The following is a 26,784-nucleotide window of genomic DNA, read 5'->3' as shown; positions in this document are numbered from 1 at the left end:
ATCCTTTATTTGGTGTACAGTTACCGAACACACCAATATACTTCCTGAATACAGTAAAACCTGGGGACTTTTATACTAAAAGTTTCATTAGATTTCTGCTGAATAGAGCAGCTGCCATTTTAAATTGAAATGCTTCCTTTGAAATGAATTTCAGAATTCCTAATGTTTACAATTTTTAATAGTTTTATCTTTTCAAAATAATTTGAACTGAATTTTTTTTAAAAAAGGTATGCGAAAATTCACATCCCGATCATTGCCTCTGTGTCTGAGCATCAGCCTACAACATGGGTTTCCTTCTTTTTTGATCTGCATATTCTCGTGTGTACTTTCCCAGCAGGGCTGTGGTTCTGTATCAAAAACATCAATGATGAAAGAGTCTTTGGTAAGAGAAAATATTTTAAAATTCTTTTGAAAAACCTTGCCTTCCACTTGATTCTATTTGGTTTTGTATGCTTGAAGCTGGTATAGGGCTTGTTTTAAAAAAGGTTTAAAAGTGATGTGTTTAAAGATGATTAAAGTTGCCTGCATCCAGCAGTATTTTATAACCTCTTATAAAAATGCAGAGATTGGTGAATTGGTGATGGGAGTGTCGTCTCAAGAGGTGGGATCGAAATATTTGTCGGTGTCGCTGTGTTCTGCAGCGGAAGTTGCTGCTCTTCCACACGCTGGTCTTGCAAACCATGTGCTGGGGAGCAGTTCCACAGTACAGTACAGCCAGATGAGTGGCGAAGGGAAGGTCCCTACCCTATGCAGGCCGTAAGGCACCTGACCCTTCCCTGGGTGTCTGGCACTCAACCCATCACAGGTTATACAAAATGCCTTTTCTTTCCAGATTTTCTGTTATTTTAGTGAACTGAATCATTTGTTCTGCTAGATAAGGCACAAGCCTAAGCAGAGGTGTGGGGTCTCCTTATGTCAGTGACAACAAATTGTTTATTTGTACAAAGCTGTACTGTGAAAGCAGGCTTTTAAAATTATGAATGGGACTTGTAAGTCTGTAATCTGAAGTAGTAGCTGAAATAGAGCAGTGACGATCACTTGGGTCTTGGGCTTTTACAGGAACAGGAGGCTCCAGGCCAATATAGCTGCTCTTAAGATTACCTAAGAGGTATGTGGGCAGTGGGAACATTCGCTGTGTTAAATCCAGTGACTCAGAGGTATTCTGTGCTCTGTGGCTTACGATGAGTCCTTGTCAAGACCAGAGCTGGGCAATTTTCTTTCAGCCTCCTATTGCTGCATCAGCCAGTTAAGTCAGCATAAGGAGATCTATGAGTGAGAATGGAAAGCCATACTGCTTCTCTGTAAAGTAGAAAATACTTAGGTAATGCAACCTGATAAATCGGGTCCCTTCATGATTTATGTCACAAATATTTCACAAAACTCTAGTGTTAAACCATAGCAGACAAAGAATAACCACTATTATTTGAACAATAGATGTTCCTAACCAGGGTATACAGGTTGGTTTGGGTTTGTTTTTTCCTTCTAAGAAAAGTGTTCTGAATATTGCTTACTATTCTGAAAATTTGGTTTGGTTTTTTTAGGGGGGCAGGGGAAGTGGAGATAATACTGTTCAGGAAAACTTACTTAAGAATAAGGCTTGCAGTATCATATTATTTGTCTTTATAATTATAAAGTCATTATAATGTAGACAAGCCCCCAATTTGTCCACAGAGATCTCTAACTTAAATTAAAACTTGATATTTACATGAAATTCTAACACTTCCTTTTGCTTTTTCAGTTTCAGTAACTTGTTTTGTGTAAGGCTGTTTGACCTTCTTAATCAAATTAAGCTATCTACTATTGCAGTAGTATTTTTAGTGTGTGATATTAAATTTCACTAATAATGTATCTTCTGACACATTATTAATGAATATGAAAATGAGGTTGTGTTATCGTTAACAGTTGTCAGGATGAACTTCAGGAAGGATTTGAGGCTTAAAAAGGATAAACGTTAATTGAACTGTATCTCTGTAAATTAAAAAGCAGTAAAATGCGAGAGACATACTCAAGTCTTTATATACACAGATGCTCAACCCACTTCCAGAAGTAGTTTTATGGAGAGCATGTATGTGTGCAGTCAGTGTTATTTTCTAAATTTCATCAGTAGATGTTTCTTTGCAGTTGCTCTGTATGCAATCAGCGCTGTTTACTTTGCTGGTGTGATGGTTCGGCTGATGCTCACTTTGACTCCCGTGGTCTGTATGCTGTCTGCAATTGCTTTCTCCAATGTCTTTGAGCGTTATTTGGGTGATGATATGAAGAGGGAAAATCCACCAATAGAGGACAGCAGTGATGAGGATGACAAAAGGAACCCTGGCAACCTGTATGATAAGGTGAGGGATCAAAAGTCAGAAAACAGCCTATTTCTTCTATTTTTTTCCTTTTTGTCAGAATATTTTAAATGCCACTGGAGGTCTGAATCACTAGCAATTAAATTTAGAACAGGTATTGACATACTCCAATAAGATATCCTGAAAAAAAATCAGTGTCTGTGTAGAGGTGGTTCCTTCTAGCTTCATTGGTGATGAGCCTTTAACCTAAAGGAAGCATGCAGCGTTGACCCAGCTTTCTACAGAAGCGATGGCAGACAGCTGCTCACTCCCTGTAACTAGTTATAGCATTTCTGTCTCAGTGTCTCCATGTTTCCATCTTGCATTTCCTCTAAGACATGGTAAAATTAAAGAATATGTTTTATGGAAAAGTATTTCTATGCATAAACTTGCGTACTCTCTTAACCATGAAGAAGATGCTGTTGAGTATGAATTTTTTCTGTCTCTTAGGGTTTGTTAGACTGACCCTGACAATGCACGAGCCTTGGTTTCCCCCTTTTCCCCACAGTAAATATCTGCGCTTTTCTCTCTTCCACCCTGCCTTATAAAAGGGCATCATCATACTGAGCCAAACCAAGGAAGTCACATGTTGACCCTCACGTAAAGGGTTTTTTCTTCTGAAAGAAGCTTTCAAGGAATCATCCATTTTTACAAGTTGCTGGATTGTCAAAGTATTCTTGTGCATACTTAGTTAGTTTACACTACAACATGGTCTAGCTTTACTGTATCACGTAGCACTTACTGGTGCATGTTGTGGGTTCCATTGACAGGGGCGATAAAAGTTGCCGTAACAGATATATTTGTGTTTGTTTAGGCAGGCAAAGTGAGAAAACATGTATCTGAACAGGAAAAAACAGAAGAAGGACTGGGTCCCAATATCAAAAACATTGTTACTATGCTGATGCTGATGTTGTTGATGATGTTTGCTGTTCACTGTACCTGGGTAACTAGCAATGCGTATTCCAGCCCCAGCGTTGTTCTTGCTTCCTATAACCATGACGGGTAAGTAAGGTCTACAGCTCTGAAAATAATTAAAGAGGAAAAGCCTTTCTACTTCCTTTGCATTAGTGATTTGCTTTACATTCTTTTAATCACTTACTATATTGAGGCAGAATCGTCACCTGAATAAAAAAATCTTAATACTCTAATTTTCAAAAAGATACATTTTCTGAAATATTTAATGTAAATACATAAAAATAATCCTATCCAAAGCCAATAAATATGATGGTTTAAAAAAAAAAGTTTTTAATTAATCGGTAAAACTTGTTTATGTTATTTGACTGGAAATTCATTTAGTCACATCTTCAAAAACAGTTCAGCTTCTGGCCCTTTGGTTGACTCCCTCAAAGGGAGCTGAACGGATAAGAAAACCTGGGTTTGTGAGCTCTGATCTATCATGGTTCGGTTAATTTGTTGCTAGTATTTGTACCGATGTGACTAAAGTGAACTCTGTTCTCCAGCACTCGGAATATCCTAGATGACTTCAGAGAGGCCTACTACTGGCTGAGGCAAAACACAGATGAGCATGCCAGAGTGATGTCATGGTGGGACTATGGCTATCAGATAGCAGGAATGGCAAACCGGACAACCTTGGTCGATAACAATACCTGGAACAACAGCCACATAGCCCTGGTAAGGGTGGAAACACCAAAATGTTTACACTGCAGTCAACTAGGAAATAGTAAATGTCTGTTGATAGAAAATATGATACTAAGGAAACACAGAAGTGGAAAGAACATATTTTTTGCATTTATTAGAACTCAAGTGTAAGGAGTCTTGGGGCTGGAAGGAATCAATTTTGGTTTTGGAGTTTCCATTTTGTTTACTTGGAGTTTCCAAAACTTCACTTCCACTTCAGTTTCTCTTTTTTTCTTTGTGGGAGGATAGACAAAACCTAATGTAACCATTCCCCTAATGATTGGTGCTACGGCAGCTTACTTGGTACCACAGCTTTTCTGGCGCTGTCCAAACCGGGATTGTTTCAGTTCAGCAGTGTCTTTGCTGACCAGATTTTTGAATGGTATGTGAAAACTGACCACATGAAACAACAAATTTTCAGGCATCTTGGAAACTAGAGAAAGTTTGTGAACAGCAACGGAAGCAGATTTGATGCAATTCTTTTCAAATTTGCAGTGAGACAAAACATCTGTACATTTAATTTCTTCCACTTCTGAAGAGTAAGTTTAAGCTTTATGCATGTGCTTTAAAAAGCAGGGTGGTAGCATTGCCTGTGGTTACAGGGGCACCACCATGGGCAGTTTCAACTTTTTCAGAAAGAAAAAAGTGCTGTACTGCAGCTGGGTTGCAGTCTTCCTAGGTGTGGTATAATGACTCACCATCCCTCATCCCTCCGTGATGACATCAGTCATCACTCAGTGGCTGTTTCTTCCCAGAAGACCTATGTCATGCTACATGGCAGTGGGAGAAGGGCTTGAAGAATGTACTAAGATAGTTTCTTGTCCTGTGTCAGTAGCCAGTACAGCAGCCAGACCAGACTGCAGACAAGCAATGTTCAAAATCAACAAATTAAGCCATGCTTTGAGTGTACAGAGGTCCTGAAAAAATATGTGTTGGGGAAAGGGGGATCACATGTACATGCTTTGGGCAGGGAGCTCACGTCAGCCCAAAGCAAGCTTGGGAAATTGCACTGTTGGTGCTAACATCAATCAGCAAGCCCTCCCAGGTACTCTGAGGCACTTTCTCTAAGGTTGGTGGTTGAGCCGACAGCATTGGTGCATTTTGATGGACACTCAACTCTGATAGCATGATGGGCCACCCTCTTCTCAAGGGGTAGGAGTGCAGATGCTGGATCTAAACCAACAGATCCCTTTAGGACAGCATTACGTGAACAGAGAGGCTTGCGGAAGTCATCTGTATTGCACAAGCACAGTAACCAGATGCATTACAGCAGTTAACAACGATGGCTTTTAATAAAGGATTCTCTCCAGTATGACACCTGGTGCTGCCATGTTCCATTTCAGAATGAATACTCCTTAAAGGAGGACCCGAGGAATAAATGTGTGTTGTGGCGAATACTTGAACTTGTACTCTGAACAAAGCGTGCCACAGAGATGTGTCTAGATTACTTCCTCCTGCACAGCAGTGGAAATCTTCCAGACGCTTCACCTTGATGAGAATAATGGCCAAGAAGCTGAGTTTCTTGGTCTAAGAGCTTAGTGTTTTCTAATTATGTTTTGAACTGAATGTTACCAATTTGTATGCAATATTGTTTACATTGTAGTTACTCCCTTTTACTACAGCAATACATTACTATTATGCCTGAAGTACAAGAGCTTCAATAGTAAACAAAACCACTGACCTAAGTGAATTCTTTAAGTGTGGGAAGCGACTGTGGCAGAGGTTCTGGATACAGCTGTAGAAGTTTTTCAAGGCCAAACCTACATTATGCTTTTAGCTCAAGGATACCTCTGTTCAGACATTTTTCTCTGCATAAATTTACCTTGAATTTAATGCTGAGGGTGCCTGTATGCTGCTGAGTGCAGTGCAGTATGACTGCCTCATTAGCAAAGGGCAGAGCTCAAGAAAAAGAAAAAGGAAAGAAAAAAAACCCCAAAACCAAGAAATTACTAACATTTCAAATAATTTATTCACTTTGGGCTCTGTCTAAAGCTTTGAAAATAACTTGTGATTAGCTATTTTCTGCAGTACTAAGTTTTTGGCAATAAAGCCACAATTTGAAAAATCTGTAGGTGCCACAAAAGGAAAACCCTTATTGCTACATTTTTATACTCAAAACACTCATTTCAACAGCAGCACTCCTCTTACAGAGGAGAAAATATTTCAATTAATGTTGGGCTTTTGAAGTTTCTAAATATTCACAATGGATTTTCTTTATCTAGAATGAAAATGTGGGCTTTGGTTGCAAGTGTGTATTCTTGGGCTTTGGTCTGTCAGGTCTGCAGATCTGTTCACTGGGCAGCTATGCTGGTATTTAAGATATTTTTGCTGTGATACAGGTGGGAAAGGCTATGTCATCAAATGAGTCAGCAGCATACGAGATCATGAGAAGCCTGGATGTGGATTATGTTTTGATTATTTTTGGTGGTGTGATTGGCTACTCTGGTGATGATATTAATAAGTTCTTGTGGATGGTGAGAATAGCAGAGGGGGAACATCCCAAAGATATTCGGGTAAGTGGGAATGTACACAGGAAGACTGAAGCAGCCTAATACTGTATTTCTGTATGTTCATCTCTACGTTTTTTTAAAAAAAACCTCAATTATGTCATTGCTTTTCTGGTAGTGTTCATGACAGTGGAGGGAAATTTCTACTACTTAATGCAGTTTTATTTGAAAAATGTGTTATGTATTGTTTTCTTACAACAGTAGGAGTGCAGAGGCCTGTAGCCCATTTTCTTTCAATATTTATGGTTTTAAAAGGTCAATAACCTCAAAAGGTTATCAATCTTTTTTCATGGTAATAAAGTATGGGACATCTTTTGTGATTCTTGTGTGTCTCGCTGTGCACCATCATACTTTTTAAAAAGTAGAAGTGTTCAGACTGTTTAAATAGTTGGTGTTACAGGTTTCTTCAAATTCTGGAATAGTAGGAGACATGTTAATATTGACTTATGTAGAGTTTAAGTTACTCAAACATCTCAGAGATTACAGAAGTCTGTAGTAATATTTTCTTAAGCCTAACAAAACCTTCTAGATATTGGGCACAGGCTTAAGGGAGTAGCCTGCGTGCATAGTTTCATCTTGTACTGGAGATAAAAATAGCAGCAATGTTTTGTTTAAACACTGTGCACATATGAAGTTTATGGTAACCCTGCAGACCTCATATATTAACAACATGGTGCTTTTCACCTTTCTGAAGCATAATTTTGATAGATGCCTAGCTAACTTTTGAGATCAGTTTTCCAGTAACTGCCTACTGTGAAGTGACAAAACTTGTACCAGCACAATCATATGGATTTAGGAAGCTTGGTCCAGTGGGGTCTGGGTTACAAGCAGTAATCTGTAACTATTTTGCCTTTAATGAGCACCAACACTTTCTGTTTCAGGACTTTAAATTGGCTTTTAAACTGTGAACGTCAGTTTAGATTCTGTATGAAGTTTGTGGAGAAGGGAATGAGAAATGGCCTTAAATATGGGTTCAGTTTGTACTGACTCTTTGCATCTTGTTTTCTTTTTAAAGGAAAGTGATTACTTTACCCCTCAGGGAGAATTCCGGGTAGACAAGGCAGGTTCTCCAACTTTGCTGAACTGCCTCATGTATAAAATGTCCTATTACAGATTTGGAGAGATGCAGGTTAGTGCTACAACTTCTATTGAATCTTAATTGAAATGTGAGAAAACAAATGTTATTTTGATATATTTTCCATTTTCTAGATTGAGTGTTGCTTGTAATAGCAGAATCAGAGGTAAGAAGTCAGTGTTACAAATCAAAACACACCTAGGCATGGTCTACTGTGTATCACCTTCAGAAAAAAAGCAGTTCTGCTGCTAACCTACACTTGTACTTAGCTTTTTGCTGTCCTTTACATTGCCCCAGATGAGCATCTTAATTCCACCATGCAGCATGCTTGCTGAAGCATTAACTGTTATGTTGTGGAGAGCTTTAGATTTGCTTTTTGTAATAGCAACCTGGAAGGGGAACTGTTAATTGACTAATATCTGTCAGGAACCACCTGATTACTATCCAAGTCACATCAGTGTATTAAACACTACTACACTTAGATAATAAGGGCATAATTCTCAGGAGTTGTCACTCCCCTTTGAGATCATCAAGCATATGTATGTAGCGAAGTCTGCCTTGTTTGCTTTTTTCTTCCCTGGTCTTCCTTCCTCTCCTGCCAAGGGCCCTTCATGCGGATGTATTAGTACGAGAATCCTTTATTCAGCTAAAATCGAGGCTGGTGGATCTTATTCGTAAAACAAAGGGGTCAAATTTAACCAATAAACATGAACTATTTCCAACTTGTATGGAGAACAACGGAAAGTGCAAATCATGGCACTGTAGAAGAGAGAACATGAGGGAGCAGCTGTGCTGACAAGCCACCACAGGCTGCTGCACCACAGACCTTCCCTTGGGTAGTTTCATCTCTGAATGCAGATGCAGTATCTCTGCTGGGACATTAAGTGCCATCTCCTACGACATCTGTAGAAGTCAAAATGAATTCTTCTCAATTGTAAAAAGGAATTCGGAGAGTTTTCTGTGTCATGGTAACAAATGCAAGAGAAGTGTCGTCCTTTGACTAGACCAGCTGAAAGCCTTGCCTTGGGGTGTGAAATGCCACAGTTTGCAGTGACAGGTGGTTTGGTTTTTATCTCCAACTAATGTGCAACTTTAATTTTTATAGCTGGATTTTCGGACACCCCCAGGATTCGATCGTACACGCAATGCTGAGATAGGCAACAAAGACATTAAATTTAAACATCTGGAGGAAGCCTTTACCTCAGAGCACTGGCTTGTTAGAATATACAAGGTGAAACAACTAGACAACAGAGAGACGTTGGATCATAAACCTAGAGTAACCAACATTGTACCGAAACAGAAGTATTTGTCAAAGAAGGTGGGTTCCCAGTGAAGTAACTGAAAGGGGTCAGGAGCTGGCAGTTTATTTTTAAGTGAATCACATAGCTGGTGAATTATGTATTTCCACTAGCCAGAATGTTATGGATACTGTTCATGTTAGTGTCCAATATCAGACCTGCCTGCTGGTAATAATTGTTAATTTACTGTCTGCTTAACTTAAAAGCATGTGAAGACACAAGGCTAGATTTTCTTTAGGCAGAATGCTAACTGGAAATAGAGTGTGTCACTGGCTGTTACAACTCTTAAGTCTTCATATAACTGGAAGTATAATCTCTGAAATACATCAATTCATGTTTCAGTAACTATGGCTCACTAAGTAAATAATGTGGAAGTTGCTTTCTGACTTTGTTTGAAAGTAGTGATGCCTAGAAGTTTAAAAATGGCAATTTTGTATGAAATAAATTAAATATGAAACTTTTGTTGACGGAACTTTAGTGTCTGGCTGCTTACTCTTTGAAGTCATCTTCATGGTTTTAAGAGCATTAGCTGTGGTGCACTACTTCAGCCTATTCAGAGATGTGTTACCAGGGGACTTGGGGAGCCTCTTAGCAACCCTCTCCTTCACAGCATCTGCTTGCTATATATTCAAATATATCTTGCAAAAGAAATTCCAGAATCCTGTCAGAAACAATGTGTAACAAACTGAATTAAGTAGAGACAGCAAACTTACACTGTCATGAAAATACAAGTTAAGAACGTTAGAGGGTAAAGATGCTTACTTTTGTGATGTGATGGAAGTTCTCAATGTAAGGTATTTGGAAGTGGCCACTGAAGCTAGACTTACCTTGGAGGGTAATTACTGGAATTTCCTGTGCCTATCATATACTTGCAGCGTAACTTTTGTTCTTAAGTGACAAGCAAGGCTATATGTATTAATGACAGCTGCACTGACCCCACTTAATCTGGGGATGTGTCAGTTCTCTATCTAAAGACAGGGTAAAAGTTGATGCAAATTCCAATCCATCACCAGCTCTTGCAGTACAAAGGGGCTCTACTTCTCATTAAGAAACCAGCAAAGAGCGTGGGGCGAGTTCTTTAAATGCATTCTGAGGGCTCCTTAGTAGCCACAGGTTTACAATTGATTTCACACTGGAAATTCAGTCCATCTCCCATCACTCTGCCATGTTAGGAATCTTATTGTTTGTATCTAAATCACTTTAATAGTATTGTTGTTGTTACTACTAAAAAGAGAAAAGTTTTATATTTAATTGACATAATAGAGGCTGCTGGTAAGCACAGCAAAGTGCAGCAAGTGTGGGAGCTGTCTACTGTCCAGTTTGTTGTAGCAGGCAATTTGTTGTTGAATGTACAGTTCTACCTGCCACTTATACAACTCTGAAGTTAATATTACCCAAGACTAATATTAATGCTTCTCCCTGTTACTACCTTAAAAAAAATTCTAAAATATGCTGATAAAGACACCTGAGCAGAAGGTGCTAACTAGCCTACAACCAACAGCAGAGCACTAAAGATTAAAATGGGATTATTCAGTTTTTGTCTTAATTTTGAAAAATGCTACATTGAGCAAATACTTCTCTCTGTTATCTTGCTGACTTATAAGAGAATCAAATAGTGCAAAAGACACAAGAAGGTACTTTTGAACAAAACTAACACTATACACCGCTTGTGCTCCTCGGGCATATTAGAGCTTTATTGTGTAGGTTAATTCTGCGTCAGCACGAGCTTTGAAAACAATTCTACTGATCTGGTAGATGGGGCTTGCAAAAGTACATCTTGTGCAAAATCAAATATCGAGCATGAGTTAACAATCCAAACTTCAAAAATAATAACTGGATAATACCTAGTTGGGGGTCTACCATTTAAGCTCTTCAAAATCAGTCTAAAGATCAAGCATTGAAATGCACATCCTTAAACCGCGGTCACAACTAAATCATTAACTAATACATTTTATTCTGTTTTTCTTTTTAGACCTCCAAAAGGAAGCGTGGCTACATTAAGAATAAACTAATTTTAAAGAAAGGCAAGAGACCCAACAGGAAGACAGTTTAAATACACTGTTCTGATTGCTAATACGAAGCAGTTGTCCTTGAGATAACCAGTCTTTGCCTTTAGCTCAAGTCATGTTTCACAGCAACATGAGGGTACAGAACCATCATTGGTCCAGATTATTGTACAAAATTTTCAGGCAATGTCTGATTAAAAATATTGGCTTATTGAGAACAGCTGTTTTAGATTTGTAATGTGAAGCAAGACAGAGCTGCTATCCAAGTCTAGCAGCGGTTTTTTATTGGTACATATTATCCTTCAAATCTGTTGTGAATTTGGACTGACTGCACCAAAGAACCCTGTAATTTGGTCCTTGGCACATGCATACTTGTCAATCTTTTTTGGAAAACACTGTTCAGCTGAATAGCAGCAGCATGCAAACTGGAATGGTGAAATCTAACAATGACTTGTTTTCAACAGTTAAGAGGAAGCAGAGCTCTCTGAAACTAAATTTCAAAATAAGTTACTCCCATGATTATTTTTCACTGGTTTCTTTCAGTGTCCTTTTATTCTTGCTGCAGGCTGGTTTTGATCTGGAGAGAAGCAAAGCTGCAGTTTTCACAAGAGAGGACAGGACAGATTAATTGGATGCTAATTTAGGTCAGACAAGCTGCTTTTGTTTAACATGGATTGCAGTGTTGCTGCCTTACACCGTCATTTCACAAGGTAGACAAGGCAAATCTTGCACACCGTAGATACAAGGGCTAAATTTGTATCCTGCAAAATCTGAAACGACAGTAATGAATGCTACAGTAACATACAACTGAGCACCAGGTAGTGGCTGGTGCTTCAAACCAGAAATTAAACTACTTTAGGTAAATGTTTACATTGGTAAAACAAGTATAGCCTGTTTAATGGGGGACAAAAAAAGGTTGACAGGTATACAAAACCCCTTTTCTGTAGCTATCGGAGTAGAGGATTTGCAGACCTCTTCCTGCCTCACTGCCTTTCTCACGAGGGTAAAAGTTTTTCTGGAAATGTGTTTCTCTGCGGTTTTTTTTAGAGTGCTTACATCAACTGAAGAAATTCCTGCTGTAGTGCTATTTGCTTTGTCTGTCTTTTATACTGTGGGGTTTTTTTTTAAAAAAAACACAACACGTGGTGAAAACTGTCAGATTAAATGCACTGAAGTATAAATGGAGACTGAACATGTTCACTTTCCAGCTATAGGAAAACTTTATACAGACTTGAAAATTTTCTTTAATTAAAATGAAAGGGTTTTGCAGTTTGTTTTCCTGCCACAGGTTGTACCTTTTTATAGAAACAAAACTTGCATCAATACTTTGATGTAAATGCAGAATAGTATGTACCTTTCATGAAGAAAATGTAAATTTACAGTGTTCTGTGAGAATGTTACTGCTGACTTCTTTCCCAAGGTGTAGAATATTTTTTGATTTATGAACTCATTTTTGACTTGATGGTTTATACAGACCAATACTACAGCTGCAACATTTTCACAAAGGTAATTAAATCTGGATTTCTGGCCCCCTGTCGTTTGGAGATTTCATTTTATTTTGTTGCTTTAAAGCTCAATGCAGACCAGTTGTTGACTGTAGGGGAAAATAAAGTTAATTCAAGTTTTGTGTTAAGGGTGTTGTGTCAGTTTTTTGTTGTGATTAACTTGTTGCTTATAGCCCTAGTGATAAATTACCACATTAAGTCAAGTCATTTGAACTCCAGAATGCAGGTCTGCTGACCTCATGAAGTTGCTGCAAGGAAGCTACAGCAGCTATTTCACATCCACCAAAGGCAGGGCCTCTGCTGTGATGAAAAAGGTAGCTGTAATATTTTCAGAGAACAGCAGCCATCTTTCCCAAGCACACACTCTTGCAGTGAATCCTTCTGGCAGCTGGAGAAGCTCAAGCTGTTACAGGTGCTTGCCCACAAGCCGAAGGGGTGACTCTGCAATGCCTGACTTCTGATACCTTGCTTTCTCCAAGCAAAGCTGCATCCTCGCCCCTCACCAGCGGTAAGAAAGGAGCCATCTAACACTTGGAAGGACAGTTGCTGGTCAGTCTGTGGTTTGGCAGTAACTCAGCCTTGTTTCAAAAAAGGAAATCAGGCTGCCCTCTCATCTTTAGATATCTTCACAGCTCTGTCAGATTGTTTTCTATCTTAGCTGACAGTGTTCTCATTAATAGAGCAGAAATAAGTGAATCCTGTCAAATTTTACAGCATTTTTAAAGATATGTGAAAGAAAAATAAGCTCACTCTGGGAATCTTAGCAGCTTGGGCCTGAAGTTGCCTCCCACTTACCTGAGCATTCTTAAATCTAATGACTTTAAGGCTTCTGCAAATTTTCTGCATTTAAAATGAAAAGTTGGGGTCATTAAGGCAGCCACATTGTAAGTTTGTTGTTTCTAGGAACTGGCAGGCATGGTATCACCCTCCTTGGTTCTACAGGAAATCTGCTTGCTAGGTGGGTTACCTGGTTCTCCATCTGCATTCTAGAATTACTTAGCTAAACTAACTTACATCTCTTTACTCTGAGTGTGAAACGATGCTTCAGCCAGCAAAGAATGTTAACATCCCACATCATTATCAAATATACCTTTCATATTAGTTTATTTCCTTAGCTGCAGTCCTCTTTCTGTTGCTCTACTAGGGAAGATTTTGAAGCATAACTGCACCAAAAAAGTAAAATCTGAAGTAAAAACAAAAACAAACTTAAAGCCCAGCTCTGGTCTTCACTTGCTAATGAACTAAAACTGCAAGTGCCTAGAAGCCACTGTTGCCTAAGTTCTGTATCAGATAATCAGCACTGTAGAAGGCAGCAAGGGCAGACAGTACTATCAGTAATCCCAGAATAAATACTTTGTCTTGTGGAGGGGGAAAAAAAAGTCATTGGTTAAATACCTCAATAGATCTACTCTTGAAAAAACAGTTAAATGTTTTGACTCTGCCCTCTATACATGTCAATCCCACTATGAGTAAAAACTGACAATAAATCATATTTAGCTATGACTAAAATTCAATAACGTTTTTAAACCAAATGTATAAACTGCTCTGAGATGTGGCCTTGAAGCAGTGCACCAAAAGGCAAGGAACAGGCCTGGGTCATGTTTCCTGTCCTATTTACAACCAGTGTTGTTTTCTGTTTTGCATAAAAACAAGGTGTTCTGGCATGGTATTTTCCAACACTGTGGATGAATGTTTAAAATAGACCATAACTGTGTTATTTAATGTTGACAGGGACCCACAATGCCTTTAAGCACCTTTTTCCTCCCCATGCAAGTGTCCAATGCTGCAGTAACTTAGAGTTGTGTTTTAAGAGGTATCTAATCAAGAATCTTGTAGTGACAAAGTTTAAATGAAATACAGTTTTCAGAAACAAGGGAACACCTTAACCTCTTTCCTTTTTGTTTGTCAAAATCAGGCCTGTGTTCTCCAGCCTTGCCTAAAGCTGTTGTGCTGCCCAGCCTTGTTTTTCCAGTGTGGTGCTGTCCAATGTATACAAACACTTACCTGTAGGGACTCTGGCAGCATCAACAGGGCAGAAAAACCCCACCCGCAGCCAGGACTCAGCTGACAAGTCACTTCTGTCAGAACCATGCAGGCGGCTCATGGGTGCCCTAGGTGTCACACACCGCTCCTGGACAGCGGAGTAACTGACACCACTCAACTAATGCTTCAGTGGAAAGAGAAAGGGCATCCCACTTCTAAATGAAACAAGTCTTTTATTCATGAGCATTGTTCTTTTAAATTCACAAATTATGAAAGGAAGGCAAATCAGAAGAGACTGCCAGAGCATCTTTTAAATGATAAAGGTATAAATTTTCTTTCTGAACATTTCCAATTTAAGAAAGAAAAAGGTTGCATAGGCTTCCTACAGGTATGCACAAAAAAAAAAAAAAAAATGTACATTGGCTAGTCGAAAAGGAAAGTATTTACTTGCAAGTCCAAGACAGCTATCGGAACAACCTACAGAATAAGGCTTATGAATATTTACTTTTCAGTCCTGTAAAATATACTGAACATATAACTATCAGAAAAGTAAAATGACACTTGTGAATCTTGTTCTGGAATCTCTCGCTGATGGGATCTTTTCAGAAAGGACTATTTTTGTTTGCCTCTCCCAAGTTACTTTGGAAAAGAAACAGTGGTAATGGCATTGGGATTCTTCACAGCATCAGAACAAAACATTAACAGGAGCACAAGTGGAATGGTCTTGGCATGCAGAAACAACCAACCATGCAGACAGAAAAAAAAATCTTCAATAAATTACAAGCATAAAATTATTCAAAAATCTCCTTAAAAGAACAGCTACAGCATCGCTGTAGCCCCGACAGTCACACCATCAAAGCTGAAAGAGGTCTACTCTTCCAGGAGCGCAGGCCTGCATGCCTGACACAGAGGTTTTCAATGGCTATTCTTAGTAAGTGTGTGGCTTGTTCTTTGGTGTGTGAAAGTTGAAGTTCTGGGAAGATGTTCCACATGTTTAATTTTGCATTTTTGATTGTTCTTTGTGATTATATTACAAACTGAGTACTTCTAGTTACTTGTCAGACTAACCTCTAGAACAAAAGCAGATCCATTATAAAAATTCTTTCAGGTGATAAAGCACACGTTTTCCTGACGATACTTGGTAGTAGTTCAGTGATTACCATGACAGCATCATTTTGGTTTTGTTACAGAAAACACCAACTATTCCTAAAAAATAAGATATTTTTTCCTTTTTTTTTTTTTTTAAAAAAAAAAGGTGTCAGTTACAAAACCAAGCTCATACAGTCCACTTATTTTTTAAAAAACAGGATTTAAATTATAACATGAATCTTTCCAATGTGCAAAAAAAGTGACACACAAGCAGACAAAATAGCATTTAGGAGGAAAAAGGAGTCACACCTTCATTAAATAGGGAGCTGAAATACCACCTCCAAGTGAACAACTACTGGCATGTTTCCCTCTGCACACTCCTCCCTTTAGACTTGAGTTGCTGAAGAGATTTTAACATTACCAAAAAAATAAAATGCAGGAAGCACAAGAACAGAGAGAAGCTGCGCTCTGACCTAACCATATCTGTGTAATACCTATAAAGCATAAAGTTCTTGTATTAAGAAAGCAGACAAAAGGCACAAAATTAATCAGTACTACAGAAAAGTAGGCATCCATGCTACATAGGTTAGAAATACAGTGGTTTCTTTACGGGGACTGAGTTGAAGTCAGCACATTTTACATTTGCTTTTAGTTGTCACTTCTCTTAAAAACATCTTCACTTTCAATTAGGAAAAAAAAAAAAAAAAAAAAAAAAAAAAAAAAGCAACAAAGCCTTAACATGCTTTTAAAATCCACTTCTAGTGTGTCAGTGGTTACCTTACAAAGATTGAGCTACAGGACTGTTTACTTTTTTTTTTACTTCACAAAACAAATTATATCCCGTTTCATTAACAAAGTTATTCTCTCACTGTAATAATTTAATAAATTGTTACTTTTACGTCAGAAAATCATTCATCTGAAAAGGCTAGTTATATCATCTCTGTTCATCCAAATATTTCATCCAGAAGCAATCAGCTGGGTCAAAAGCAAAAGTAGTAAGGAGACAGGACTGCTTGGAGCCACAATAGGGAATTCAGGGCTCTGAGCGGAGGAGCCGTGTCCGGTTTTTTTCGGCACCTCTCGGCCGGCGGGGAAGGCGCCTGCCCACCCAGCACAGCGGCCCGTGGGGACAGGGCTCCGACCCAGCCCGGCCTCCTAGCCGGAACGTGGCAGCAGGGGTTTAACTGCAAAGGGGTGCCTCGGGCACGGCCCAACCGCCTGCGATGCCTCTCACATGGGGCTGCGAGGCTGCGGCAAGGGCAAGCGGGAACACCACGGCTCCGTCTGCCAGAAGGACTTTAGAGGAACACATAACCCAAAAGCACTGGCATAAGCGGCCGGAGAACGTTACACAGCAAGCTCAAAACTACCCGAGCAGCTGGTCACTGCTGACCAGAGACCTATCCAACAGCTGGAAGCACCAACAAACAAAAAAGTGAGGATGCGAGGGGTTAGTGCGAACAACGTTCTTGAGAAGGTATTGCTACTTCTTATAAGGTGGCAGAAAATTCACACTTGTAAGTGACAGGAGACATGCTCTTAAATCAGCATCCCGAAGAGCGAGTGAGCGCGCTGTCAGTGTATCATTCTTGTGTCGAAGTGAGTTACTCAATGACTGTTTAGACAGAATGACTGCCATTAAGAGACACGTCACACTTGAAGTGCAAAACATTTTTGGCAAAAGTGAAAAATAGAAAAACCTTAACCAGTATTAATAAAAAAGTATTTTCTTAAATACTAGCGTAGGGCCTGATCCTGCAAGCACACAACTCGGGAAACCCCAGCTGAGTCCAGCTGGAGTTCTATGCCCTAAAACTTAGAGGAAAAGGTCTTTAAATCACTGTTAGTGTTTATACTTGTTTACGTGTAGTGTGAATAATACACACACAAACACATACACACTGCATGTATATATTGTGTATATATGGACGTGTGTGTGTGTGTTTGTGTATCCATACACACAAAATGGCTCCTGAATAAACTTGAGCTTGTGGTTATTTTGAGATGCATCATTCACAGTATATAGCTTCTCATTTGTATCTTCTGATAACAGGACCTATTCAGTGACATCTTGAAGTTATATACTGTGTCATTTGAATGCCTTTAAGGTAAAGTTATGAGGCAACTGCTCTATCCCATCAATGGGTCTTCCAGAGAGGATTCAAGTATAGCCAACCATCGCCCTGCAAGAAAATTAGGGAGAGTTTACAAACAAGATTTATACACACTGTATCTATGTATGTCCATATAAAAGCTAAAATAATACAAATCAATACAAGAAATCATCTCTGCCACCTGAAAAGTCTGTGCTTAATGTTAACATACAGGTAATCTGGGTGGGAGGGAAAAAATTTCAAGCAGGAAGAGAACCAATGGGAAGAGACAACAGATGAACTGCTGGTTTAAACAGCTGCGTGTACTGGTTAATGTAACAACACAGTCAAACAGCAATTCCCTCAAGTCTGTCTTACTTCCCTCTAAGAAAGGGCAAAGACAAACTTAGTAAAATCTGTTTCATTTCAAGCAGATGGAACCCAAGACTGTGTTTAAGATGTCTATGCTTACTTACACTGGCCAAATATTCCTAAATGGTGTTTACTTTAGTATGCTGAGATCAAGATCAGTGGGGGATGCAAGTACACGGCATTTTCAAATTAAGGTGTGGATTTTAAGGTAAAAAACGTAGCTTTAAGTGCCTAACATAAGATACCAAAAGTTCAGGTTGAACTAAATCAAACTGAAGGAAAATGAACAAGTTTACAATACAGATATGGAAAAAATCTATTGCCCTTAAGAGCCAGACTCTGGCAAAAACAGAATTGGAAACAATCAGTGGTATATAACAACAATAGTCAGTGGTAAGAACCACAGACAAATTCATCTGCCCCAGCATCCTCCCGTATGTAGAAACATGCTATAGGGTCTTTAACACAAGACACTGAAGGTACCTCTTTGGCAAAATATTTTGGTTTCCAGGCCGTTGTAAGAGCCACGCGTTGCCTCTCCTCTGCTCGCTGTCTCTCTTCAAGGCAGTGCTTGTGTTCTGTTGCTGCATCAATATTCCCTTCTTTCAGAGAATTGGTGACGTGTTGCCAAAGGCGCCTGCGTGACGAAGGAGCACAAGCAACGGAGTGAGACAATTCTGCCGCAGCCGAGTGCCTGGCTAGACAACAGGACAGCGAGAGGCAGCCAATGCCATGCTACCTTCTGCCCGTGCCATTTCTGCAAGTCATACAGCTTGCGAACCATCGCTCCTAGGACATTCATCACATTTGTGGACCAGACTGTCAGATTTGCTCAACTCCCAGTGTTTTGCCATGCAAGTTAACTTTCTCAATAGCTTTTGTTCAGGCTCTTCATTCTTCATAACCTGAGCTTTTTTCTCGAAGCAGACAGATTTATTTTTATTATTTCCTATTCACATTCTTTCCTGATGATCCAACCCCAAATGACATGTGTTTATTCTGTGTTCATTTGCTGTTAAATTTTTAAATTATAAGGAATGTTAACCAAGAGTACATTAAACGGGGTCACTGGCTGTTCCCAACAGGTTACTAACAGAGGACTTGATGCACTGGTATTAGTGAGCCCTTCTAGGTCTGTGCTCTATGTTCCCAGCTAGCAATAATTATCAGCATATAACCAAACCTGGTTTTCACACAACTGACCACGCTGGGATGCAATTCCTTCTCACACTACATCAGCCTAGCAGAAACTTTGCTCAGAAAAATACTGAGAATAAACTGACAGCAGCTTTCACATATTTCCAGGGGTGTTTAAATGAGTTTCTGTTTACAATCTGATGAACTGCATATCCTGCAGAAACACTGGATAGTTGTAATTTACCTGCTAGTATCCAAAACATCCAATAAATATAGTGCAGGGCTACCACTTTCCTTATTTACTCCAACTTTTCTGTTCCAAAACTACAGGGGAAAAATGGGTTTGTGATAAGCAAGCAGGTCTAGAAAGTAGGAAAATGATATCTGAACCTGCACAATGACTCAAGACACACCTTTGTACAATAAAGACAACATATTTACAGATAATAAAATGTAGTTTAACTCATATTTTAAAATCATCCCATAAAATATTCCCAAATTCAATAAAAATACTGACTTTTCTGAAGATAAGCATCACCAGTTACTGACAGTGAATAATAGAACAAGTTTTTTCCTGATGTACCTAGTCAGTTAAACATGTGATGTGGGTGCTGAGCCTTAAAACCACATGTATATGTGTATTTATATCTCACATCGCATCACATTTTACATATTTTTATACACATATATATTCTAAAACACGTAAACCACAAAATTCTAGTGTAAATTACAAGATGCAACATTACTTCCAAACTAATTTGACTACCATATTACAATCACTCAAAAAAGCAGGTGAACACGCTGCATTACCATTTTCAAATGCTCATTAAAACGCATACACGCATCTTTGCCCTCTACAAAACCGATGTACATGTCACTACAGTGAAATTTATGTTCCAGACAACCAACACACAGTTTCAGCTATTTGTGCCTAGATTAATGCGCTATAGGAAGCGAGAAGTTTTTGAACCACACCATTTGTAACTGCAGTTTGCTTCCTCGTTCTGTTCCCATCCAGGGTTCAGAAGCAGAACACTAACACCTCTGTCCTTACCTTGATTCCAGCGGGCCTTGCTTCGCTATTGGCCTAATCTTTTTCCTGATAACAGGCAGTTTGTTAGTGTCAATCACTTTGGTTTCTCCATTGCTGTAAGTGAATTCCAGCGTACCGTTCCATTCTCCCTGTGCCTTGCATACAATGGTGTTAGTGGGACTGTGTTTCACTTCGGCTGTAACCCTAATTGAAGGGGGAATTAAAAAAGATCACAGAAATAACTAGTACCATTTAGTATCAGCATATGAAAGCACTACACAGCTAAGGCTACAAGCAGCTTTCTACATCTACAAAGTAATTTTTCAAGCAAAAGTAGTGACACTGTCCCCAAAAGACTCAATCCAAGAAAGTTCTGAAGACTTTTGGATGACACTCTCCCCAAGTACAGCAGTAACCCCACTTAAAATTCTGATATCCAGCTCTAACCCAGAAGCTCACCAGCCTGAAAAACAACTCCTGACATTTGTGTGACATTTTCCATACATGTTATTTTCACACCTGAACATAATGCTGACAGATACCTGTCAAAGACATCAGGTACGTTTATCATCATCTTTAGCTCTGCAAGTTTACTTCTCAGCTGCTGAGGCAATGACTAAAGCTACCTCATTGGTCCAACAACTGGTCTGAGAGTAAGCAAAATAGATATGTAGGACTGAAAAACCAAAATGCAGGGAGAAGTTTCGTGTGTGTGTGTGTGTGTCTTGATGAACATGCACACATGTGCTTCAGCAAGCCACAACAAGTAATCTGTAAACTCTATCAAGTTTTCTAGTTATTAAACCAATATAGCACAACCTTCCCCAACTTTCACTCACCCTGATGACACCAATTATTGATCTACACCTTTTAGAAAACCTCCTGTCAAAACAGCCCATGTTGATATTTGCCTGAACACAATATTGAAACAGTTGACACACATATAGAAGAACAATTAGACCAACTGAAATAAAATGGAGGTAACCATGCAAAAGCACAGCCTTCTCATGGACATCGGGTAAATCTGCAGGAGAACAAGGAAGGAACCTGTGTACATTGACCGTTGGATCATCAACTTGAGCATGGAAGTAAGACAGGAAGCTATCCTGCACAGTGCCTCTTCACACCCTTAATAAAGGGGAACCAAACACACATAAATAGTATTTTCATCATCACTGGAATTTCACTGCCGAAGTGGGAGTCCTCAGTAGGGAGCTACTGCTATGGCAGCAACACTTATTCTTCTCTCCTCCTTACAGGAGCTCCACTTGGGACACCAGTTCACCTACAAGACTCACACAGAAGCAGCAGCTAGTGCAGCAGAAATACTGCCTTTTCTATGCACATTTTTCTGATCCTGCACGTACAGCAATTTTTACAAGCAACAGAGCCTGGAAGAATACATTAACTTTAGTTTAATGAGAGAAATATATCCAATTCAGTTAAACGATATAAAATATATATAGCTAAAATAAACTGTGCTCTAAAGCTGTAAGTCATCTCAGACACTAATAGGGAAAGAAATTCAGAGATCTGTCTAGAAAATACTCCAACAGAACCACCAAAGAGATGCCCAAGATTCTTGCCATTGAAATCCAGTAGCAGGTAAACACAAATAAGACAGTAATTCGCGTACCTGTGGACCTTTCCTCCATAGAATGGCTTGGTGTGGAATGTGACCGTAGCAGAATAGCCTGTTCTGGCACAATTGATGTTGACCTTCCCTCCAAGCTCCACCCATGGGATGGTAAGTATCGAGCGTGCATAGGCACTAGGCAGGGTGAAAACATACTCTTCTTCATGTTCCATCAAGTAAAGAACACCTGTGTAGGAAGAAGGTTGAAAGTGAAACAATAAAAGTTCACTGATGAGACCTGACAGTGACTGACCAGTTACTGTCATCAAAATGTACTTCCACAGAGAGCACAACGTGCAATTTGCCTTGAAGGTAAGTACTGTCTGTGAAGAAAAAAAACTCTCCCCTCTGGAACAAATGTCTTCAAGCATATTCAAAAGCAGACAATTTAAATGTGTACCCTGGGTCCTTCACGGTACCAAATGGCTCGTCAGAAAATCTGACTTATTTTGTGTTATTTACCAGCAGTAAAATGTTAAAGCTGGAAAACAATAAGATTTGATTGCAAAAAGCCATACTGAATATACAGATGCTCACTCAAGTGTCATAGCACAATCTCTCTCCAGAAAAAAACATGGCCATGGCCAAAGGGCTCCTCAGTCCTCCATTTAATCAGACACAACCAGGTCCTCTCTGCTAATTTCTTATCGAGGCGTTTGTCAGTGGGAGTGAAAGGCGCTCTAGGTCTGTCTGGGTGCAACTAGGAAACATGCTACAGGAAGTTTCCAGATGGCTTCCTTAAAGTCTGCTCCTTCGTTTCCAAATGCCTGGTTTCCCAAACAGCCTTTGCAAAAAGTCTTGCATAATCAACGAGGGGCCACCAGGGCCACTGCTCTACTATCACCAAGATCAGTGCAGAGAGAATTACTGGTAATTCTATTGCATTCTGTAAAGGTTCCCTCACCATTATGGGGTTGTGCCTAAAAACAACATGTAGCAGCAGTAATTTTTCAAGATTATTTGGAACTACAAATAAACTTTCATGTCTCATCAGATCTGAGCTTCCCCTGGGGTTAAGTATACAGCTCTATCCCCACCATAGCTGTAGTTCGGTCTTCAGGATGACAAAGAATGGGACATAGGACCAGGTAAAGACCACCTGAAACCTTGCACACAGAATTAGACCATGCCAGATATCTGCAGTATATTTTTGTTTAGAGTTTTACACTCTCGTCTCCCATTTAATGACCACCTAAAGGCAAAAATTACAGCTCTGAAAAATAATTTTTCACAACAGGGACTGAAAATAACCATCACAGGAAGCACTTAAAACCCAGAAATATTTGGGGGGGTGGAATCAAGGAAGCTCATCTTGACATAGTAATAGCATCTGTTTAGGAACAAGATGAGCTTGAGCCAATTTGCCTCCACCCTGGGGCAGACAGGGGAAAAAACACAGTAGCACTGATTGGTTTGTCTGTTTAAGGGAATAAAGACACTAACTTTGTAAAGTGATCTGATGTATAATGATGAAAAAACACTAAATAGGAACAAGGCACTACTAATGCCAGCATAAAAATATGCCCTTAACACTGTATAAAAACACAGTGTCCTAAAAAACATTCAAAATTTACAAGCACAGAGTTCCAACAGAACCATCATCTTAAAATATTGGCTCCAATTAATAGAACTAAACACAGGCACAGGAAGCCCTGCAACTTGTCACTTTGACTTCTGAAACTGTTCCACAGGAAAACACCTTTTGCAAAACAGAATAGCTTTATGCAGTTGTTCTCCGGACTTCTGCAACGTCAGCCTCCCAGCAACAACACAGCCAGCACTTCTACTCCAGCAAGTTTGACACAAATGAGCCTGAGAGTGCAAAAGCACAAACACAGAAAAGCCATGTTTTAAAAAGACCTTTAACCAATTTGCCTCATCAAGTCACAAGTTCCTCGTGTCATGTGCTGAACCCTCACCAGCAGGGAACAGCCAGGGCAAAGCTGGAACACACACACATATTTTGCCTGGGGCTTCCTCAGCTCTGTACCTGCAGGAGGTAAACCCCAGCTGAACACACTGCGGGAAGGCTGAACCACCCAACTCACCCAGGACACACAGCCAGGAAGAACCCAGAAAAATGACTCTGCTTAGCAAACTCTTTACATGGATGTTATAATAACATTAAATTAAGAAAGACAATCAAGAAGCCTTTTAACCAGATGATGATATTCAAAAAGGGTCAAAGAAAGCTAATGGGTACTGATCAAATGCAGAAAGGAAACCTCAGAGTCTGCAGTTGGGCATCTTCCACACAGAGAACTACAACAGGTTTTAGACTCAAGTCTGTCAGCTTTCCCTGTCCTCCTCTTCCCATTTATTCTCCACCTTTCTTTATAACAGTCACAGGCCACAGCCATGTAGCAGCAACCAGGTGCAGGAAACAACCCACGGTGCTACCCATGAGGCCACGTTTCCCCAGTCTTAATGGTCTAAGCACAGACACAACCCTCACACACTCAAAAAGCACAGTCTGTCCGAAAGCATCAGCTTCCAACATGACAGTCTGGGTGTTTTGTTGTTGTGAGGTTTTCGTGTTTGGTTTTGGGTGGGTTTTTTTCAGAGATAATAGCAGTATGGAGGGCAGGTGTGGTGCTCACTGCTGAGGGAGATCCTCACTGTATTTACAAATCACAACTTCATGTGAGCTTCTCCAGAGTCTTCTACTTCCCCAGGCCCAGCTACCCTCTTCCGACCGTCACTGCATGTCCCCATGTGGGAGGAAACTGCCAATAAACACAATTTCCTTCTGGGTTAGTATAGGTTTGCTTTTGTTTGATTCTCTGACGCGATCGATAGCTTTTTTTCCTCCATACTCGAGTGGGAGGCTCTGATGAACGCTGCCAAGTACACTGAAGAGTGAACAGCAAATAACAGCAGTGACCTTCAATGTAAATATTTAACCAGCGCAGCGGGTTAGATATTAAAAGCTGAACCCAGCTCTCTTGGCAGTATTTTTAGCACCTGGTAGCATATTTTTTGAATTCCTTGAACACCTGAATAAATACATTCTTAATTAAGTGCTATCTCACTTGAAATATGACTCCAGCTCAATAATTATAATCTAAAAACAGAATAAAGGGAGGATTTGAAATACCCACAACTTGATCCGACTTTTAGCATTAACATGACTGTTACCTTTGCATTCCGTCATTTGCAGAATCCACACGCAAAACCTTGTTTAACAGAAGTGCCATGAAGACTGTAGCTGCTGGTACCACCATGTCTGAACTGAGACCCTTGCCCTCTCAGGGAAGAGGAAGCCAAAATGACACTGAGAGTCAACATTTGTAACTGCTAAATTCATGCCCTACCCTGCCGAGTTTAAATCTTGAGAAATTAAAGGCAGAAAAACTAAAATCTAACAGTTGTTTTTAAAAGTCTTGTGTACTTTAAACATCTGCTTATAAGAATCATTACCTTGTGACTAACCTATAAAAATATCTGCTGGAAAGTACACCAGCTATTTTTCTTCCCCTGCTTTCCACTGTAAGGGATTATTCCTCTTTTGTTTAAAAATGGCTATAAGTAAAATATACATGAAAAGAAGATTCTCCCATTTTCAGTAATATTTCCTCCTCTCACATCAAATTTTTTCAGAAACTGCAACTTCCTTTAAAAAAAAATCTTAAGTATTTATAGGCAACTATTATGCATGGAAGAATGCACCTGATCAGCACTCTGGGAGGAACAGTGGATTTAGCAATGTAGTTTATTAGAAGAAAGCCCACAGAGAAGGGTGAATTTTTTATAAACAAGTGCAGCATTTTGAAATTCCCCCTTGAAACGTCCTCAACACCATATACTCCTGGCTTTTGACGACGGCAACATATTCACAGTCATACTCCTTTCCATGACTCCTCAGCCTGCATTAAAGGAAGTGCTGTTCATGGCATATGATTTTCCCCTGGTTGACTATTACATGTCCCTCACTGATGCCTCAGCTTTGTGAATTGATTTTCCAGTAACACATACTGACGAAATACCCAGAGGAGGCTCTGGATCAATAAGTTGCAGAAGAGGCATGTGAAATTTAATGCTTCCCACCGATGGTATGGAGATCAATTTAAACAGTAAATGGTACGTGGGACACAAACGGCCTAGGGCAGTTTTCTGACTTCACAAGGTCTTTACTCTGCATTATTCCTAACATGGCACAAACAGGAGTAAGTTAATATAGGATGAACCCCACACATGGGATCAAGTCACCATCAACAAGTTGCAGATTAACACAGAAAAACATCAGAGGCCAGAACCAGGTTCTTATCATCTCAGAAACGTTCCAGCGAGCTGCGCTGCACTGCTCATTTTCCGAAGATTGGGGCCATTTGCTAAATTAAGTAATGAGTGCCATGCCATATGGAAACTGTTCTGAAACCACTGGGCTAAAAAACATTAAATATAAAAATTAGTACTAGGGAAATATTTAGATAGCTCTAGTTGCATGGAGCAGTTAATCTTTGGGAATGGTAAACTAAAAAGTTGCTAATGCCTCAGGAATAGAAATTATATTATAGACCTGTACATTTATAAACACATGCGGAAAGGGGAAGCGGAGAGGGGAAGCGGAGAGGGGAAGCGGAGAGGGGAAGCGGAGAGGGGAAGCGGAGAGGGGAAGCGGAGAGGGGAAGCGGAGAGGGGAAGCGGAGAGGGGAAGCGGAGAGGGGAAGCGGAGAGGGGAAGCGGGAAAACATTCATCACTTTCACTTAGATTTACCGTGGAAAAAGCACCAGACCTTTTCCCTACCTATCGAATCTTTTCAAGGTTGATTTCAGTTTAAAAAATAATTTTTGGAAGCCTATATCTCACTAGTTTTTAAAACATCTGAAATAGCACGAGTGAAAACACAAGACATAACGAGCCACTTGATAATACAGAACAATACACTTAAACGTACTTTATGCTCTTTGTGAAATTAACTTGTGAATCAAAGGTGACACTTTTTGCTGGATTTTCCTGCTTTGAAACAAAACCGAAGAAAAGAAAACAAACACGCACAGCCCACACTGAGTTGTGCTATCCCATGGCCTTTTCCGCTAAAAGCATCCTTATCCTACAACCAATTTCTGTTTGAAGATTCT

At 39.7% G+C, this 26,784-nt stretch overlaps 2 protein-coding genes across 2 annotated transcripts in view; one reads left to right on the top strand and one right to left on the bottom strand.

Moving 5' to 3' along the window:
* The window catches only part of STT3B (STT3B, catalytic subunit of the oligosaccharyltransferase complex), a 32,513-nt gene extending 20,026 nt beyond the window's left edge, over positions 1 to 12,487 (top strand). The window contains exons 9-16 of the mRNA XM_026843654.1: positions 228 to 382; positions 2,122 to 2,333; positions 3,145 to 3,332; positions 3,791 to 3,962; positions 6,308 to 6,481; positions 7,491 to 7,604; positions 8,656 to 8,868; positions 10,821 to 12,487. Of these exons, the coding sequence (XP_026699455.1) occupies positions 228 to 382; positions 2,122 to 2,333; positions 3,145 to 3,332; positions 3,791 to 3,962; positions 6,308 to 6,481; positions 7,491 to 7,604; positions 8,656 to 8,868; positions 10,821 to 10,901 (1,309 nt within the window). The 3' untranslated portion in view covers positions 10,902 to 12,487. The remainder of the gene's footprint in view (positions 1 to 227; positions 383 to 2,121; positions 2,334 to 3,144; positions 3,333 to 3,790; positions 3,963 to 6,307; positions 6,482 to 7,490; positions 7,605 to 8,655; positions 8,869 to 10,820) is intronic.
* Positions 12,488 to 16,249: 3,762 nt separating this feature from the next.
* Positions 16,250 to 26,784, bottom strand: part of OSBPL10 (oxysterol binding protein like 10) — an 89,172-nt gene continuing 78,637 nt past the window's right edge. The window contains exons 10-13 of the mRNA XM_026842909.1: positions 21,703 to 21,889; positions 20,088 to 20,270; positions 18,380 to 18,533; positions 16,250 to 17,614 (exon numbers count right to left, since the gene is read on the bottom strand). Coding sequence (XP_026698710.1) covers positions 17,570 to 17,614; positions 18,380 to 18,533; positions 20,088 to 20,270; positions 21,703 to 21,889 — 569 coding nt within the window. The 3' untranslated portion in view covers positions 16,250 to 17,569. The remainder of the gene's footprint in view (positions 17,615 to 18,379; positions 18,534 to 20,087; positions 20,271 to 21,702; positions 21,890 to 26,784) is intronic.

This window comes from Athene cunicularia (assembly GCF_003259725.1).
Source record: "Athene cunicularia isolate RWA chromosome 2 unlocalized genomic scaffold, athCun1 chr2_part1, whole genome shotgun sequence".
In the NCBI taxonomy this organism is placed as follows: Eukaryota; Metazoa; Chordata; class Aves; order Strigiformes; family Strigidae; genus Athene; species Athene cunicularia.
The sequence above is the reverse complement of the archived record's forward strand: the minus strand, read 5'-3'. Positions and strand labels throughout refer to the sequence as shown.